The sequence below is a fragment of the Pangasianodon hypophthalmus genome, chromosome 6 (assembly GCF_027358585.1).
Source record: "Pangasianodon hypophthalmus isolate fPanHyp1 chromosome 6, fPanHyp1.pri, whole genome shotgun sequence".
Lineage (NCBI taxonomy): Eukaryota > Metazoa > Chordata > Actinopteri > Siluriformes > Pangasiidae > Pangasianodon > Pangasianodon hypophthalmus.
In genome coordinates, this window is record NC_069715.1 from 2921630 (window position 1) to 2942074 (window position 20445).

Here is a 20445-nt window from a genome sequence, read left to right on the forward strand (position 1 = left end):
ATCACATAAAAGAAACATATTCACGGTCATGTTAGGGATAATCATGTATCTGCACTCATTTTAAGGTATCATCTAGATACCTTAAAGAAATCATCCACTCTCAGCATCCACAGAAATGTCCTTATGAAAACTGCAAACCTGCTCAAAGCTCATTCACTCCAAGAAGATAAAAATGCATTAAGTGAATCGTTAAAAGATTCATGAAATAATTAGGTTGCCGTGAGTCGTCTTTTTGAAATCTGCTTGATTAGAAAATACAATATAATTCCGCTAGGAAGAGGAAAAGGCTAATTTGATTAAAACCTTCAAAATCAGAAGATTGCATTCACAAAACTTCTTCTAAATATCTCACAGTATATTTCCACAAAGATCTTTCCTAAGTGCTACTTAAATTTCCTAGCTAAGAGTTTCTTCTAAGAAACCAGTCGTGTAACAGCTGAGATAAAGTTTTACGAAAGATTCGTAGGAATTCCTCGTGTACATTTTCGTGTCAATGCCAGAAGCGGCGTCACACTACAATCCCCCAAAAGCATCGTGGCCTACAAAGATATGCACCAGGGACTACAACACCTAACACACACACACAAACTCTATCATGTTCTCAGACATAATCATACTAATCCCACACTCCTGGACTTAATCATAAACACTCCTATATAAACTCACACAAAGCCACGGTTCTTTGTGATGTACCTGCTCAGTGTCTTTTTGCCTGACGTTACTGAGCTTTATATCAGTGTGTTTTTGATATCCTGGTTATTGATCTGCTTTCTGGTTCTTTGATTCTCGTGCCTTGCCTGACCCTTGCCTGTTTGTGACTATGACCTTGCCTTACGGTTTGGACTTGTTTGCCAGTTTATTAATTAAAGCATTCTATCAGCTGATTTATGAGAATCTTCAAGAGTGCAGTAGCTGTCTTTTCAAAAAACAACAAAAAAAGACAGCTACTTCACTCTTTGACGATTCTCATAAATCAGCTTGAGACACGTTTTGTCTCTTTATAGTTTTAGAACTCTGCTTTTAAGCAGCTGAATGGCTGAGTGCGCTTGCAAGTAATGTGATGACAATCCTTGTGTAACACAGGGCAGAGGAAGGATCCATATGCAAAAGGTTTATTACCAGGCATTTTTATAAGTCCATATGGCATCAGCTGGTACTCACAGTTTCTTGTGTTCCCCTCTCTTATGTCACTCAGGTTGTAGGCACTTTGTAGGTGGAGTCTGGTAGAGTTTCACTCCTCCTACCTGCTTAATGGAGGATGGGACCAGTGATAAGGGATAGCGATACTTTACTGTGACCACACTCTGTAATCAATACTGACTGCCATCTTTTTCTCCCCACAAAGAAGAAGCCAGGTAGACAGGCATATGTAGCCTTGTGCCAGGGCTTCTGAAATGTATTTCTCCATGGTCTTGGTTTCAGGAAGAGAGAGGTGATAAACTTGCCCTATAGGGGTAGCAGTAACTACCATAAGGTCAATGGTGCAATCCCAGGATTGATGTGTTGGTAGTTTCGTCACCTTGGTCTTACTGAACACTTCTGTAAGGTCAGTGTAGGGTTCAGGGAGTGTCATTTCAATTTGGGTTTCTGGATTTCTTACAAAGGTGGATTGACATGGGAGAGATAGACAACATTTAAAGCAAGCTTTACTCCAGGCCACAAGCTCACCTTGTTTCCATGAAGTCAGTAGGTCATGAGTGGATAGCTAGGGGGAGTCTAGGACGATGGGATTGTGTGGTGATTTGATGACCGTGAAAGAAAGAGTTTCCACATGTAACATGTCTGAAGAGGGACTGTGTACTTAGAGACCTTCCCCTCCCAGTGGAGTGCCATCAAGCACTTTGACAGTCACTGTGCCTGTTAGTAGAAGGAGAGGGATATTCTGCCATGGTCTCATTTAAAAAGAGTCTACCAATGCCAGAGTCAACACGAGAGGGGACATATCGGGACTCGGGAAACCAGGACAGTTTAACAGGTAAGAAGATGCTTTTACTTTCTATCATGAGGTAATGTGGTGGATCACCAGCTCTGGGTTCTTGTTCTCCAGGCTGAAGGTATGGAGGTGTTTGGAGGTGCCCTTTATTCCCACAATAGAAGCACAGGCCGAATCATCTGCTGCGCTCCTTTTCCATGGATGACAGACTGACTTGGGTGACCTCCATGGGTTCTGGCTCGGTCACTCTGAGAAGTAATGAGGAAATGGCACTGGAGGTGGTTCTAAGTTTGTGGGGTCTGAGCAGGTTGTCTGTACGACTGGTGAGATAGATTGGTTGAGTGACAGCGCGTCATCTCTGTATGCTAGTTCCATTTGCAGCATGTTGCTGAGGCCTTGACTAAACACCATCCTTAATGCTGGTTCGTTCCATCCACTTTCAAAATCAGCAGCGGATTATTTTTTACCGTGTTTTATTGAAAGCAGTCTTTCTCCAGCATCTTTTCCCATTTCTGCATGGTCGGATATGTTTCAAAATTCTGGATCAAAGCTCAAATAGGTCTGGTTTAGTGTCATGGGGTTGAATGTAGCAGTAGCCCAGGTGAAAAATGAAAAATGTGCAGGAGCACTAGTGAAGAGGGTGGCAAATTACATGGAAAACCAAAGGAAAACCACGTTATTTTTCAGACCCAAAATAGTCTCTGTGTCATTAAACACTCGGCTCAGACAGTGTAGGATTGCAAGTTTTAGAGCCAAAAATGCTTCGTAATTTCCTCTTAGACTGAAATATAATTAAATTCATTTAAAAAAAAATAAAGTTGCTCCCAAATTGACCAGTTAAAAGCCTTAAGATTTTCTGTGGATTTGTGGACGAGCCTGTATTCGCTCCTCACTGAAGTACGGCTTTAATCTAATCAGACCTGATATCAGCATGTAACAAACATCTACAGGTGCATTTTTCTCATTTCATTTTATATTATACATGATCTACAACATGACAGAACCCTCTGAAGATGCAGGAGAAATTTATTTTTTCATGCAATAACTGAGGTTACATGTGCACAAGAACAATAACTGAACAGCTGATACAGAGTGAAATAATGATTAGTAAGAAGTCATTATTTTTGAGGAGGTAATGTAATACTTTCAGGATGTAAACTGGTTTAGAAATTTGCACTTCATCATCAGAGAATCGTTTTCCCCCCAAACATCAGAAAAAAATGGAAATGTGCAAAAAGTATGCTGTTCAGGCAAATTTATGTATCGAGTAGAAAACGTCTCCAGAATGCATAAAAGGAAGTGACACATCATCGGATGTTAACGGGTGATTCATCAGTTTAAAAACAGCTGAAATTAATGAATAATTGCAAAAAAACGAGTTGTTATTGTGAGCTAAATGTAACTCAGTTAGAGAGAATATGATTGAGAAGCTGACACATGCACTGCTTTTATAGAATCAAACTCCTTCAATAAATGAGAGCGGAACTGAGAAAAGCAGACGAGGAAACGATCTGTATGGTTTAATCTTTCTGGCAGCTGAAGGATTTCTCGCTCTTGTCTGCCATGAAGGCCTCGATCTCTTCCACGGTGCGCGGGACGCAGGTGAGCAGCTCCACACCGTCCGCCGTCACCGCGATGTCGTCCTCGATACGCACCTGCCAGCACACAAACATTCCGATTGGTCAGATGATGTTGATTAATTTTGGGTGACAGTAGTGCAGCTGCAAACCACAGGTTTATATTAATGCATTCGCTCGAACACGTAGCTGTTTCTATAGTAACAGCTCGTTCACAGTTTCTCACCCCTCCGAAGTTGCGGAAGCGAGCGAGCACGTCTGCGTTGATGAAGGCGCACTGCTGTGGTGAGGCCAGTGCCTGATCCAGCAGGTGGTGGATGAAGTAGATGCCGGGCTCGACGGTGAGCACCATGCGCTCCTGCACCACACGGCCCATGCGCAGGCTCCTGAGGCCCGGCTCGTCAACGCGCTCCACTCCCTGAACAAGAGGCGGAGCAACATAAACTCAAATGAATAAAAATACACCCAATTCTTAAATTACATCAAAGTTTAAGTTACACTGTATTCCCAGTGCAGGTTAAATGCAAAATATATCCCATTATTCAGGAATATAAATATATTTCTTTCTCTCTCTGGTCGTCACTGACCTCTGGATATCCTCCAACATCGTGCACGTCGATGCCCAGCAGATGGCCCAGTCCATGCGGCATGAACACAGAACCCAGGTGGACCTTCAGCATGTCTTCCACGTTCCCGCGCAGGATGCCGATCTTAACCAGCTCCTCCAGGTGAACCCGGTCAGCCAGGCGGTGCATGTCGGTCCATTTCACACCTGCGGCGCGAACAAAGACTTCTGTTAATCCATCAGGGGGCCAAACAGAGCAATAAACTACTAATAAAGTGTGCTAATGAAACATAATTCTTCATTAGCAAGCTGAAAAGTTTAAGCTGTAACCATGTCTCTTTTCAAAAGGACTAATTTACAGTGAAGGGAATACTTATGCGATCACAATTCTTACATTTTTTAATTTGTAAATAATTTAATCAAACTACAGTGATATTTCCCACCCCCCCACTTAACCTCTGAAGTGGTGTTAAATTTCAGTTCAACGCCACAAAGTTCTAGAGGGGGGTGTGAATACTTATGCAAGGCTCTGTATAATATATTGTGGAATATCAGGGCGCCATTTTGACACCATTGATTTAGATCGTAGAGTAGATAATGCTATTAATCCATCCAGTTTGTACTTATTAGTCGTTCTGGATATCAAGTTATCATACTGATGTCACACTGAACATCCTGAGTTGGTGTAGGATGATGTTTCCTCCTGATGAAGAACTCAGCGTACACACACCTGGTTTGATGGCGGCCATGACGGCGCGGGAGGACTTGAGCACGGCTTCATAAATAGCTTTCTGGTCTGGAGTGAACTTGCCGTTGGCTGGGAAGGAGCAGGTGATGTCGGAGGAGTAGCAGTAATATTCTCCACCCATATCGAACAGACTGAGAGAAACAGAAGATCAGGTGATAGAGAACGTTGTACCATTTAAAGCATGAGAACTCGAGGTATAAACCACCCTGAGTCCTGAAAAAACCTCAAGAGGGAAAATGACCTGAGTATGCAGAACGCAAAAAAAAAAAAAAAAAAGAGTCACTGTAGTGGTTTAGATAAAGATAAAGGATCTCAAAATCTCACTGGAAAATCTGAGTTAAGCATTTAACAGTCAGGTGTTACTGCATCATAAAGTATAAGAGCCAGTCATGTTCTATTATGCAAATGATTTAAGCAATTTTCAAAACAAAAATATTTGAAAGACAGAGATTCTTAACTCCGGGCCTTGAAATCAATAAAACAAATCTTAATAAATTATTGAAGGAGATTAATGAGGAAAATTCTATTATTCGATTAAAATAAAATCTTTTATTATAACCTTTTAACCCGATACCTTACTGCTAACACATTATCTATTTTTAGTTTTTTTTTATTTTATTTTATACAATGCTTAACTAATCATTACTCTTTAATTAGTAACATGTGTATTACCTGATTACAGACATTATTACCAAACCTTAAAGTGTTACTGTTTCACTAATCGCGTTTTTAATCACTACTTTGTGCTAAAGAGGAAATGAAAGTAAACATTAAGGCTGATGGACGTTTCGTCTCATTCAGGGTTTCAGCAACATGACATTAACACCACAATTCACAGAATCCTCACAAAACTGAAAGTAACACAACATGAGCGCAAATCCATGTCGCTTATTTTTTATAGAAACTTTATTTTGAGATTTTCAGCTGCATAAAACACAGCCCACGCTTCAGCCACCAGGGGGAGCTGTTCTACTGCTAAATACAGGACCTGAAGGACTGCACGTGACTAACATACTGTGTGTGTGTTCTGTGTGTTGTGTGTGTGTGTGTGTGTGTGTGTGTGTGTGTGTGTGTGCGCGCACTCTGTCCTTTGTTCAGATTTAATATACATGGCAAATAAGTTGGTTACTGCATCGTTCACACACACACACACACACACACACATACACACATACACACACACACACACATTTGTTTTATATTACATTTCTACAGACCTCAAATCTATAAAGACGTGCTGTTATTGGAAACTTCCTGCTTTTATGATATTGTTGTGTTATTGTATCATTATGTTCAGGTCATAAAAGGCTAAATCACACGCACCTGCAAAAAAGGACAAATAATACAAAGCAGGACAGAGGACACACTCAGCAGACGACTCAAAACTAATTCATTACAGTTTTAAAAGAATCCGCTGAAGACGTATTTTGTACCTGATGCTGAGGAGGCAGGGGGTTTAGGGCGTGTTTATCAACAGGGGGCGCTGCTTATGTTTCAAAAACTATTGTTTTAAATGAGTTACACAGGCAGAGATGTAAACAGGAGAAATCTACATTTATAAGAAATAAATATAAGTATTACATCGTAACCTAGACTCAGCTTTGAGCTAAGATTGGTGAGATTGAGGAGTTAAAGGTGCCGCCATTTTGTTGTGGCGACTTTCCAGACTTTCAGAGAGTCCAGGAGGGTTTCAGTGAAAATCCCGGTACGTGGTGCAGCGTTTCAGTCTAACAATCACTGACACTTCAGATCAAAACAACAACGAATCACTTTCACAGGGCGCTGATCTACAGCGGCTAATGTAGCACCCACCAGCGTTTTACTGTAAAATGCGAGTGTATTTTTCATTTTTTTTTCCCCTGATCCTCAAGAACATTGTGACACAACAATCTCTAATAATTAGAGAAAATCTGGAAAAAAAATAATTTGATGGAGGAAAAAAAAAACCAAAACAAATGAAGAGTTTCTTTGTCATTTCCACTCACCACATGTCTCCATCTTGGATGGTTTTGTCATTAGGAGCTCCAGCGTGACCGTAGTGCAGAATGGACGAGTTGGTGCCGCTGTGGAGAAAAAAACAAACAAACTGACCGCACCAAATTAATAATAAACCCTGTCTCTACGGATTTACTGGAAATGAAGCTGTTACGGGTCCGTGCTAACGTCTCAGCTCAGGTAGGGAGAAATACAGGACAAATGTACAGATCTATGAGGAAAGAACTCCACCCACATTCGCCGTCCCTTCTTATCTAAATGATCTGTCCCCTTTTACCGCAAATGTAGACGTTTACGTCCAAAGTTTGCTTCTTTGCTGGAACTATGAAGCATTTTAAAATTTAACAAGTCACTTTTGTCCCAGTCGCATGACATCAAAGCTTCAGCTGCGTGTTCTGGTGTTGACCAGAATTTATAAAACATTAAAAATGTGCGACAATTTCAAACGTTATGGACATCGCCATCTTATTAAGCATGAAGGATTATTATTATTATTATTGTTATTATTATTATTAAGCTTATAAACTGTTTCCTTTCAACACTCCTTAATTAGGCTTGCAGACATCCTTTACATCCTAACAGACACCAGACAGCTGAAATCCTACAAAAACACATTTAACATGTTTAACCACCTCACTGCTGCTGATCTGATACAGACAGGAAGTTCCTGCAGCCAGAACTCGACACGTCACTGCGACCAGACATCCGAAAAATAAACCACGACTTTCTCTTTTAGCTTTCAAACATGCTGGGGGAGGGGGAGGGAGAGGCAGAGAGAGAGAGAGAGATGCAGAGAGATCGAGATATACAGTATATACTGTATATATATATATATATATATATTGAGAGAGAGAGATACAGAGAGATTCCTGCTTTAAACTCTCTCTCTCCCTCTCTCTCTCTCTCTCTCTCTCTGAAAGGAAATAATGATTTTACTTTTATTGTACTACCAAGTTATTGAGGTGTAAGCACCTGTAGTGTTTGTTGAAGGCTGGCTATTGACACATCACAGTTATTGGTAGTAGTGTTCTCTGCGTGTGTGTGTTTGTGTGTGTGTGTGTGTGTGTGTGTGTGTGTGTGTTTTACACCTCACTGCTGTAGAAGTGTTTAATGAAACAAAGCTCCAGGAGATGAGACTTTACCTTCCACAGATGCAGGTGTACGAGGTGTGACGCATCCCTCCACGCGAGTAGCAGTAGTGCCTAAACAGACTGATACACACACACACACACACGCACACACACACACACACACACACACACACACACACATATTAAAGATTACAAAAAAATGGTTAAATAGAGTGAGTTAGGATATTCATAGAAAAAAAAAAATCTAAATTTAGTTTCTATATTAATTTTACAATCTGTGTTTCTTTTTACAGAATGTGATATTTATTTATTTATTTATTTATTAATAAATAAATAAATAAATAAATAAATATTCCCTAAAACCCTGCCTCATATATTTCACATCCAATCTTTTCTCAGAAGTGTTTGGATCGTTTCAATTATAACATTCACTTGAATTTTTATTCTTTTATAATATTTTTCTGTAGCTTTTTCCTTTTTTTTCTGATCATTGTCTTGTTTTATCTTGAACATCTTGGAAACATTTCTCCCGAAGCAAGTTACAAGTTTCAGGTTCATTATAAAAAATGCTGGTTAAAATTCAACAAGAAAATAATGAATGATTAATTCTGCAGTTTATCCTGATGATTTCAGCACTCACTCTTCCACAGTTTTAGAGTAAACAGCTGGAAATGTATTTAACCATGTAAAAGAACATTACAGACAAATCTCTTCTTTAAGTTTTTAATAGTTGAAGTTAATCAGTTAATGAATCAGTTAAAAGGCTGATTTTTTAAAGTAAATGATTTCTTTCAGGGATTTCAGAGCTTTGTTGTCAGCTGAACGCCTTTAACCTAAATTATGTGCCTTCAAAATACTGCTTGAAGATTTCAAGAAGTGAAAATTTTGTGATAAATGAAAAAAAATTATATATTGTTAAAATCCCCTCAAGTCTCACAAATCCCCTGCATTTGACCACGAATAGCAGAAAACTGTTTGAGACTAAAACTTCATGTTTATGCAGCAGATGCTCAAAAACATGAACATGGAGAGTGAAGAAAAGCCGAGTCGTATATAAACCATGAACATGGAGAGTGAAGAAAAGCCGAGTCGTATATAAACCATGAACATGGAGAGTGAAGAAAAGCAGGATCGTATATAAAACATGAGACAGTTGAGCTTTTCCAACGTATCTGATGACTCTCCCAATTCCACGGCTGAATATAAATAACTACAAAAAGCAGAAAGGCTCGGCTGTCAGGCACAAGCAAGAATAACGGAATCATCCAGAGATACACAGCGCAGAGCTATGAGCAGTGAGAGAGCGACACAAAGAGAGTTAAAGAGACAAATACAGAGCGAGGGAGAGAGACGGAGACGTCTCATGTGAGAAATGTGGTCAATTAGGCTGCAGAAAGTTCTAGCAAGTTCTAGCGAGTGTGTGTATACGATATGTAAGGAATAAAACCCTTTGGGGTGTTATTTCTTACATATTGTATACACACACTCGCTACATTTGTGTTTATTAAAGTATAACACACACTTTATCCACTTATAGTTACATTTAACGCTGTGAAACAGCCACAAAACATTGTTATCTTACCAGCCTCTCTTTTTTCTCTCTTAAAGTTAATAAGACGAAAGACATATACTGTAGCTTGTGACGTTCCAGACAAACCACAAAGTGGAAACTCTTTTGTGCTGAAGATGTCAGAAAACTTTTCTTTATCTCTATAGAAACATTTAGAAAAGTTAGAAAACGTATAGAACGTATAGGAAAGTTACTATAGAAACATTAATGAGAGCATTAATATAAACCTGCTATTACTTTCAGTAGTGAGCTGCTGTTATAGAAAATGAATCAACAGTTTCTGACCAATCAGAATCCAGAATTCAGCATGCTCAATAAACACAGTCTCATAACTGAAACCGTAATCTTATAATTCTTAATAGTATTTAAAAGCCTCGGCCATGTGCAGTCAGTGTGTAAAATATTCACATTTCAAAATACAGTAAGAGAAGAAACACACCATCACAGATCAAAAGCAAACTTCTCAAATCGAAAAAGTGGTTCAGACCCGCTTCTAGACCTCCATGCTTTAAAATGTCATCTTTACTTTCCTGTGTTCGTGTGGAGGTGAAGCTGATCAAACGCCTGAGTGTCTCTGAGAGCTGGGAAACATCAGACAGGATCAGGCCTCATGTAGCCTCATTTCAATATTCAGTATTTCCTCAACATTACAGTTAATGTCTGAATTTTAAAAACCTAGTAAATACTTTGGGATGTAAAGGCTGACTTTTCGATTTGAGACACAGCCCATGACAACAATCCCGAAGATGGTGGAGAGTTTTAAAGAGAAACAGAGCAGGTGAGTGTGTTTAACATCTCTGTGCATGAAATCGATAATCAGGGATGTTCTGGCTGTGACGTGCAGGCGAATATGTGCCTCAGGCGTTGCTGCTGCTTCTGCATGCTCATGGAAAGTCATGTGTCAAGTATAAACAGGCCTTAAGGCCCTTGAGCAAGAACCCTTAATCTTTATCTGCTCAGCTCAGCTGTAAGTCGCTGTGGTTAAAAGCATCAGGTAATGTAATATAAATGTAATGAACATGTTTGCGGAGTCTGAGTCAAAGTGAAACTGATACTTTTGGTTCATTTGCTATTTGTTGGCTGAAGGGCATGTAGAGCTGAAAACATTCTTCTAAAAGATGGATTTATTCGTCAAAAAATATGGTGCTTTGACCTCGTGTGCGAGGTGGAAATACACCCTGGATAGGCGAAACTTTGAAGGAAATATAGGAGGAAACTGGAGAACAGGAGAGGAAACGCAAGGGGAGAACACGCAAAACTCCGCCCATACAGAAACCCCGGATCAGGCTCGAACCCGGGACCCTGGAGCTGGGAGGCAGCAGTGCTACCTTCTGGACCAGATATTTACATAAATAACTAGTTTAAAACATTTTGTGTGTTGCATCCAGTGTTTATTCTCTCTTTTTGTTTCAATTGGTCCAAATCTCCAGAACACACGTCATTTCTGCTACAGCTCTGTCCTTTGGCTCAGTTTAGCATCTCACGCCTAGAAATAAATCTCAAAACATGTTTGTTTGATTCCCTTCCTGCAGTCAAGTCTATTCAGAGTTGAATCACTTTCACACTGGAGCACACTCCGAAGCGGAGTGAGATCAGCTCGCTCAGACGCTCACGGACATGAGAGCTGCTGCGTTCTCACCTGCACAAACAACCGCACTGAGGTGGAGAACCCCAAGGATTTGTTCAGACACACTAAACACTGCATCCTAAAAGTGCAAATGCAAATTTAATATAATTGTTAATTCATGTATTCATGGCCTTTTCCTGAGGATATGGTATTTCACATTGATTAGGTGCTTTTGTTTACCACGACGTTCACAATATCACACGTTACTAAAGGCTCCGGCTAAATCAGGAGCACAGCACAAAGCAATTATCGATTAAGTTCTAATTAATTTTCCGAGACCTTTAGCCTATCCCAAAGAGAGCTCACTCAAACTCGGAGTGAAAAGTTCATAGCGAGAGGCAGCAGCCCTGAAAAGGTCAGCTGCATCCTAACTGGCAGACCCTTACATGGTGATCTCCTCGCAGGCAGAGGTCTTGTACATGACTGATTGGATAGTCTGCCTCATTATACATCCAGCCACAGAGGTATGGAACGCTCGGCTAGTGATCGAGGATAATGGCATTTAAGGGTTTGTCGAACTGAAAGTGATAGCAGCGAGCATATAAAAATGGAAGTGCCTGAAATTCTTGACTCAGAAATTAACCACATTCCTGTAAAAATACCTCTAACATTTAACGTGATCAAATTACCGCACAACATGCAATCAATTTCCAAAGGTGAGGAAGGGGGGGGAAAAAAGACCAGGAGGCCAAGACACTCGGTTCAGTTCTGTAAGCTAAGCCTTCGCTAACAAAATTACGGTAGGAGGCTTAAACGCTTTGAAAAGCAAAGGATAATTACAACATCAATCCGCTGCCATGTCAGCAGTAATAAATGACAAGCACACAGCAATTATCACTGAGCTCTGAGGCCTAGCTTCTGCACAATATATGGAAATTAACTCGGTTTAAACATGTAATCAGCAAGACTTCAAGCCCAGTTAATTAAATTGCTTTCCAAATTAAGACCTGCATATTTTTAACTAAGCACAGCTTCACCCTAAATGGATGTAGTTCACACTGAGCACCACACCAGAATATCTGAATTCTTAAAGGTTTAATAATTATCAAAGACAAAAAAAGGTAAAAGTAAATTTGACATTATCACATGTAATTATCATTTCCGAACGCTGGGCCTCATTTATCGTTCAGTAACGTTGTGTGTAAATGTTTTTGTACCCAAACAGAACTAAAAACGTTTGCTTTTGTATGTGTGTATATTGATAAACACCAATCACTCACATAAATAAATTACCAATTGTGTTCACGCAAACATTTACACTGAGCCACGCCCACAAATCTCCATAAAAGGCAAAGCTTGCAGAGAGCTGAAAATGATAAAATGATGACTAAACGGCTTAAGAGCGCCTCCAAATAGGGTGTGTGCTATATCTTCCAGTAATGCAGCTCAGCCACTGAAGCCATAATTTATGGATTTATTTTGGATTTCTTTCTTTCAACTCTTATAAACTTGACAGCGTAATCCGTAAATAAAATCGCCGTAACTCATTGATGATTTGAAGCCGATCAGTTGAGGTTGACATTAGTGAGTCTCCTTAGAAGTATAGAAAGAGTAGGATATGAATGTGTTTCCAAACAAGCCATATTTCTTGCAAATAACTGACCAGAAAAGTTGGACAATAAGCATCAGACGCTCTGTGCTCTGAGATTAGATTACAGTGCTTCAGTATTTGTCCTCTAATACCTGGGAATATTTAGGGCTCATTAGTACTGCATCTTGCTTGAACTTGGCGTTGAGGGAACCTGGTCCTCGGAGCTTCCGAGCTCAGATTTTATTTCCCAAACTACTTCAGGGCACAAATTAGCATCCCCATGCTGGACTCTCTAAATACCAGAGGACAAATACAGTGACTGTAAACCACCAAGACATACAGGCCACCCTATTTATAATGATCAACTACGTAAATACTAATAAATGGAAAAGACTGTTAAAAAAAAAAAAAAAAAAAAGATAGCAATAAGGAAACAAAGTCCCCAAAGGCAGAGCTGAGCTATTTCACGTAGGCTGGTGCTAACCGCACTGCAGCGAGGCTTCTCCTTGAAAAGACTTTCATCCGCCCACACGGTAGCGCTCAGATCTGTCTCGGCATCGGCGTTAGTGTGTATCAGTGTAACAATGCCAATCAGTGCCAATCCACTGCAAATACTAATACCACGCTGCTAATCTCTTTATTAATGTCATTCTGAAAAAAAAAAACATGAGCGGCACGACCAGAACTGGGCCAGAAGACAAGATAAAGACGTCTACAGTAGAAATCCGGTGAAAATAACCTGCAATCTGTCTCACACACACACACACACACACACACACACAGTCGCACACTTGCCCTGCCATCTTTTTCTTCCTTCCTGATTAATGTCCCACCAGAGCAGGCGTGGGGGCGGTGAACACGCAAGATACGGAGAAAGAAATGCAACCTTGCGTTCACAGCATAAATAAAGTCAAATGAACGTTCCAGAAGTCCCTAGAGACAAGGGCAACTACATATATATATATATAAAGCAGAGTGTTGCTATTAAGTTGCTTCACACTGTAATTGCGGCAATATGGCTTCCAAAATAAAAGCAAACAGGTGAACCTGTAATGTGTCACGGTTAAAGACTGGCCTAGATTGTTTTAATTAAAATTAATTGGTACTGGATCACATCAATGACATAATCCATCTAAATCCAAACAGAAAACTGATCTAAGATGGTTACAGCGCTCAATACAATATGGCTTATTCATGCTCAACCCCAGTTCTCCAAATTAATTCAATTCGGAGAACTTAAGACACTGGAAATTCCCAACGCACGTTTTTCCTCGCTTTGGGATCCAATTAAAGGAGTGGACTGTGTGCCATATGTGAGCTAACACACCTACAATTAGCTAGCTTACCCTAATAACGTACCCTACGTTTACACTAGCAAGTGGCAAGTCACTTGTGTTGCTTGTAGTTTGTCTCTTGTGGGCGTGGCCTGTCCACTGTCTTTAATGTCTGATGAGAAATAGTAGTAGCTATATACTGTAAAGCATATACACAGATGAAATAACGCACTAATCAGTGTGTAAATATATTAGCTTATTTGGCAGATTAGCAAAGCATACTAACTGTACTAGCTACGCACACTCACCAGAGGCACCAACGATCTCTGCTCCTTCCTTCCGAACTTTATTTCTCTTCGTAATGTCTCCATACATGTTTAATAATGATACAAGTTTTTGTTTATGATGGTTAAAAGTTGGTCTTCCATTGTTGTGTATTCAACAGTAACTGGAGAATAAGTGCAGGTTGTGAGCGGGGAACTGAAGAAATGTCGCAGCACACACACCATAGGATTGGTCCAAGGAATCCTTCGAGGCAATCACTTGGATTTGAAACGAGAAAATCTGGATTGAAATGCTGTTTGTTGTTGAAATCATGGATCTGTGTCAAGCACGTAAACAGAACAAGAGCAATCGCGTGTCACTATGGTGCTAGGTCAGGATGGCGAGGTACTGTTGGGATTTAAACATGTGAGCCCCGAACAATTGAACATAATCACAAAACAAAACTGTCCATATTACCCTGCCCAAAATAAAAGCACTGCTATTAAACTCGATACAGTTGTATGCAAAAGTTTTTTGGCCAAATTGTATATTTTGTTGATTTTTTTTGATAGGAAAAGAAGTAAACTCAAGCTCCGCCGCAAACTATTCTTTAAAAAAAAAAAAAATAAATAAATAAATAAAATTGTTCTGCAAATATCTGTGCTAATTTATTCTTTTAAACCTTAGAAAAACAGAACAAATAATAGAAATTTTTATTCCAGTTGTAACGTTTGGTCCTCGTTAGGTAACTGACTCATTAGCACTGGTTAAGCAGGTCAAGAATAATTGGGTATTTCCAAGTGATTCATCACTACTTAGCAGGGTGTCCAAATTTTTTGCACACGCCACAATTAACATTTTATTTTTTCACCAAATATAAATTACCTGTGCATTAACATTTGCAGAAAAATGTTTTTTTTTTTTTAAAAAAATAGCTTGCTATAGCGGTTGTGTTTACTTCTTTGCACTAAAAAAAGGATCAATAAAATATGTAGTGTTGTCCATACCTTTTCATACAACTACACAGTATATAAACATGACTAGTCATTGCTGTATATCACTTTATACTCATCAATTTACATTAAGTGACTCGTGCATTGACTGACACTGACCTTCTTTCCCAAAGAAACAAAGCCTCTCTAACTGGCTGTCCCTCTTCAAGGCCAAATGCTTGTTTGCTTAATACCCCTCCATGACTGACAAGCGCTTAATAACAGAACTAAAATAAGTCTGGCAGATGGTGTGGAGGAAGGGCAGGACAGAGCCGCAAATCTGGGAAAGCACAGATCCAATCAAATTCTAACCTTTCAGCAGGTTAAAACCACATTTCCTCTCTGCCTAACATGAGGCAGCTGTTCATTAGCACGGAGATTTTCCTTTCTGGGCCAATCGTCAATTCGTTTGCGAACCAGCTTTCATATTTCATCTGCTTTTATCCACTGTCAGTCTTATTTTATTGAAAATACATATGATGCTAAATCCACAGGTCTTCCCACGCATAAATTCTCTCGCTTATTACGCAACAAAATCTTGACAGGCGGCTCTGCAAAATGCTCATCTGTCCACTAAATCCCATCACTGAGGATCCTGAGGATTTGTGATGAATAAATACCAAATGACAAACAATCCAGACTTCACTTGGTGATTGGTTAAAAGAATCACAATGCATTTTATGTGTAATATCAATATTTGTCAAAAAATAAAAAATACAAGACAAAACTCAAACCGTGTTGGTCGATGATTCTAATGTTCACAGCACTTGGTAGTAGGATTGATAATGTGTCATGGTTGCTTGGTTAGTCACGGTGTTAGTCACTCGCAGTTGACTCATCGTTCAAAATACGGATTAAAATGCACACTAGTTCGATTTTTTTCTTCCTCTCAGCTCTCAGACACTCTCTCGTTCAGCCTGTAACGACAACGGGATGTATACTGACAGCGCAGGAGATTTTATGAAAAGCCTGATGTCAAATATATTTTTAAGAAAGAAGAACAATTAGGGCATTTGATCATTTTGTTTCCTTTTGGGATTGTTATATTTGTACACACATCGATGCCCAAAGACACTTTTTCCTTTAATTTTCATCATCACGCACTTGCATGCTTTTAAACTCGGTAGTGACCAGATCTCATCTTCATTTATGAATCACGGCGTGGAAGTTTTTCCTACTTAGAACTGCGTTTTTCCACTCTGTTTTTTACACCACCCAAGCCAGATACAAATATGGCCAAAAGTATGTGCACCCCTGACCATCACACTCATATGTGCTTCTTCCCCAAAATGTTGCCACAAAGTCAGAAACACACAGTTGTATAGAACGTCTCTGTGTGCTGTAGCTTTACAGTTTCCCTTCACTGGAACTAAGAGGCTGAAACCTGTTCCAGCATGACCATGTGCACAAAGCGAGCTCCATGAAGACATGGTGTGTGAAGGTTGGAGTGGAAGAACTCGAGTGTCCTGCACAGAGCCCTGACCTCAACCCCACTGAACACCTTTGGGATGAACTGGAACACCGACTGCACCCCAGACCTCCTCGACATCCCAACATCAGCGCCTGACCTCACTAATGCTCTTGTAGCTGAATGAACACAAATCCCCACAGCCATGCTCCAACATCTAGTGGAAAGCTTCCCAGAAGAGTGGAGCTTATTATAACAGCAAAGCGGCACCCAGTGTACCATATGTACAGATCCATGCGATCCATTGATCATGGCATTCCAGAAAACTTCTCCATAGCTGTTGGAGATAATTTTTAATGTTTCTATGACTTCTATGAGAAAGTGAGGGAATGACTGTTTACAGCTGCTATAAGATACGTGATAAAAGACTAACTTGTCAGAAATAATGGTTGTTCCACAACATTAAATGTAACGCTTATTGGCAAACTACCATGGGAAAAGGGGGAATAAAACACTTCAAGGTGTGCTGTTACAGGAAAAGAATCAACTTCAAGGTCATAACAGTAACTCTGCTTCACCACACCTCCCCATTGCTGAGTTTTTTTTTCCAATAACAGCACGACATGGAGTGTTTTATTGCTTACGTAATTTTCTGTTAGCCTGTCACATGACCATAAATCACGTTAATTTACACAGATAAGTTGAACACACCGGTACAAAGGAACAATTTTTTTAAAGATAGTGCTTCTATTTAATCTTTCTCTTGCACCAGTGAATTAGATCAATGATGCCTCTCGAATAAGAGTCAAGGTGTCTTCGCCCTCAAGTCCAGTTGTCGATGACTCACGTGACTGTATAACATTTTATTCCAAAATTGAGCTGTATCATTTTCGTTCTGTTATTCTGCTCTCATTCTCTCTCCCTCTCTTTCCACTTCCTGACATCCTTCCAATATTTCTCTCCTTCGTGTCCTCTGAGAAAAATAAACAGACTGAGCTATCATCTTAATGAATGACTCTGAGGGAACCCAGGCTTTCATCACCGTTTTCTGGGACCCGGTCCTTATTTTAATCAGCCGCAAATGTGTATTTTAAAGGGCATGTTTATGAGACAGCTCTGTGTTCACGTAAGTGGAGGATGGTGCTTTAATGAGAGGATCAGGCCGACCTGAGAGAGCAACGAATACAGCATGGAGGAAATTTAAAGCCCGATAAATTTATTAATTTGAATAATGACTGAAATTGGAGCTGTAGTACCGGAAAGCATGGACACCCAAACAGCCGACTATCTGGACGATTCTGCAATATATCTAAAGCCGCTGGTAACTGTCTCACTCTTTTCTTTTCAGTACATCACTTATAAGAGAAGTGAGAGAAACAGGATAGAATGGGACTTCCTTTATGATTCATACCCCTGACTGACTATTAACATCGCTTCCTGCATTGCTTAATCTCCTTTTTTATGGTTTCTGCTAGTCCTATTGTCCTCTAAAATATAATATACACTCAAACACAAGTCATTCATAACACAGTGGTGAGACATGGAACTACACAGGAGAGCACTGCCTCTGAGACTCAGTGGTTTGTGTTACAGAAGCAAGCCTCAGAGAGCTCATTTTAGCAGTAGATCCATCCAAAATGGAGGAAAAAGGAAGTGTTATTGAATTTTGAAAGATCCGTCACGAGCCAGTCGGCATCCTGCCATATTGCTGAAAAGGGTGGAAAAGCAATGCTAGTGATGCATCAAGTAAGAATTTCGTTTTAGAAATCTCAAAAGTCTGAATGCGGAGCTAGTTGTAGAAGTAGAAGATGGTTGGTGAACACAAGGCTTCTTTAAGCTTGTTAGCTCTGAAATTCTTGCTAGCTACATCAACCCTTGGGTTTAGTGTGAATCTCTGAGTCTCGGTAACCATTTGTTCAAACTAGCAAGCAACAAAGCAACAGGTGTTCGTTCAGTTTTTATGTAAAAGCATATGACTCTGTAAAAAAAACCAACTTTTAACTGTGGTTTCATCTGATCTTGTCATATATGACCTCTTATTAAATGTGTACAGAAACATTACGAAGAAAAATAAAGCTCAGAAGGAAGTAATAATAAACTTTATTTTATATAATGCCTTTAAAAAAGGCCTCTCAAGGCGCTTTACGTAAGAATAGAGCCTCTGGTGAGTGTATGTAGGTAAGACCGTTTAAGTTCTAGGCAGTCCAAGGGGGCAAATACTTATGCAAAGTATCGCTTAATGAAACTCTAAATAGCAGGCATCATTAGATCTGTCCAAATTCTTTAATCAATACTTCTTGTCTAGTAAAAAGCACATGATTATTCAATCAAAAATGTGGAAAATATACAGCAGATTAGATACAGTATCAGAGTCTAATCACAGGTTTGGAATATCATGAGCCATGAAAAGTTACAAATCTTCAAATGCTCAAACTCGCATCCCAACACTGCAATGTATCGTTTCCTTTCTTACTTCAACTCGCAGTGCTTTCAGCATTATATCACGCTAGACTAAATTAATTACAGTGTTGCAGTGAAGAAACAGTGGCAATCTCGGACAGAACGCTGCCAACACCGTGTTTCTATTTCTGATAACAGCGACCTTGGCCTGCATTGTATAAAGCTTTGTAAAAGAAGTTTCTTTTCGTGCCAGCATTGCTTCAGCTGGCTTTCGTGAATGTAAAAACGAGCCTTTCTTTCTCCCACCACAGCAAGGGGAAAAATAGGCTCAGTTCATGCTATGCTATGCATAGATTATCACATTTTCTAGTTAGCACTTATCAGACAGGGGATAATATTCTTAGATGCTGTTCTAGCGTCTATTTCTGTGTCAGTGTGTGCCTGGATCATTAAATGTAACGCTAGGGATCTCATTATTTTTTTATATAACAAAAGTAATTATTAAGCTACTGGAGAAGATTCAAGAGCATTTCAAGGTGAAGTGAAAAGAAACAAGTTTCATCCAAAGGGAAATGCATGTGTTTCATGACAAGCACTTTTTATTACTGTATGTAATAGTGACAAGAAGCCTTTACGTCCAAAATACTGTTATTGTGCCAAGTGCATGTTGTCATGCTAATCAACAGGTGACAGGAAGTGACAGCGATCTAGACATATTCATGCCAACCAAAGCAAAGCAGACTGCAAACTGTGCGCTGAGGAGGAACTACAGCATCTTGACACAATACCTGCAACCTGATAAAACATCGTTATGGTGTTTTAAAGTGAATCTTTAATAGAGAGCATGTGCAGTAAATTGAAATGGTATTGAAATGAGAAATGCATGTTAGAGCACTTCACTTCTGCGAGCACTGAGCACTGAGACGCGGGCTTCCTTTACCCCTCCCTTCCTTTCATGGCATCTTGCTCTCATTTGTAATAACCACGCTCACTGATACTGCTCAGAGCGCTCAGCTCGGCCATCCTAACCCTCCTGTTTAAACTCTGTATCAAATCAAAAAATGGATCCCTGCTCAAATGTATATTTTTACAAAGTTTGAACAGCTGAATAGCTTAAATATGTTAGGAATGAATTAAATGAGCTATGAGCTGTATGTAAGGCATCCAGTATCACCCAGAAGAGGATGAGACTGGTTCCTGTCAAGTTTTCTTTCTCAAGTCGTCTCACTGATGATCTCTTCACCACTACTACCTTTGGCTTGCTCATAGGGAGGTTGTGGCCCAGTGGTTAAGGCTTTAGGCTTCTGACCGGAAGGTCGTGAGTTCAAATATCAGCGCTGCCAAGCTGTCACTGTTGGGTCCTTAAGCGAGACATTTAACCTTCAACTGCTCAGTTGTATCCTGCCTTGTTCTGGATATCAGCCAAAGGAGTAAAACGTCAATGTCAATGTCAATCTAAATCTACATCTG

General features: G+C 39.8%; 1 protein-coding gene across 1 annotated transcript in view; it reads right to left on the minus strand.

Annotated features, from left to right (window-relative positions):
• Positions 1-2941: 2941 nt before the first annotated feature.
• Positions 2942-20445, minus strand: part of pepd (peptidase D) — a 61343-nt gene continuing 43839 nt past the window's right edge. The window contains exons 10-15 of the mRNA XM_034305155.2: positions 7961-8029; positions 6809-6886; positions 4806-4954; positions 4098-4282; positions 3737-3928; positions 2942-3588 (exon numbers count right to left, since the gene is read on the minus strand). Of these exons, the coding sequence (XP_034161046.1) occupies positions 3454-3588; positions 3737-3928; positions 4098-4282; positions 4806-4954; positions 6809-6886; positions 7961-8029 (808 nt within the window). The 3' untranslated portion in view covers positions 2942-3453. The remainder of the gene's footprint in view (positions 3589-3736; positions 3929-4097; positions 4283-4805; positions 4955-6808; positions 6887-7960; positions 8030-20445) is intronic.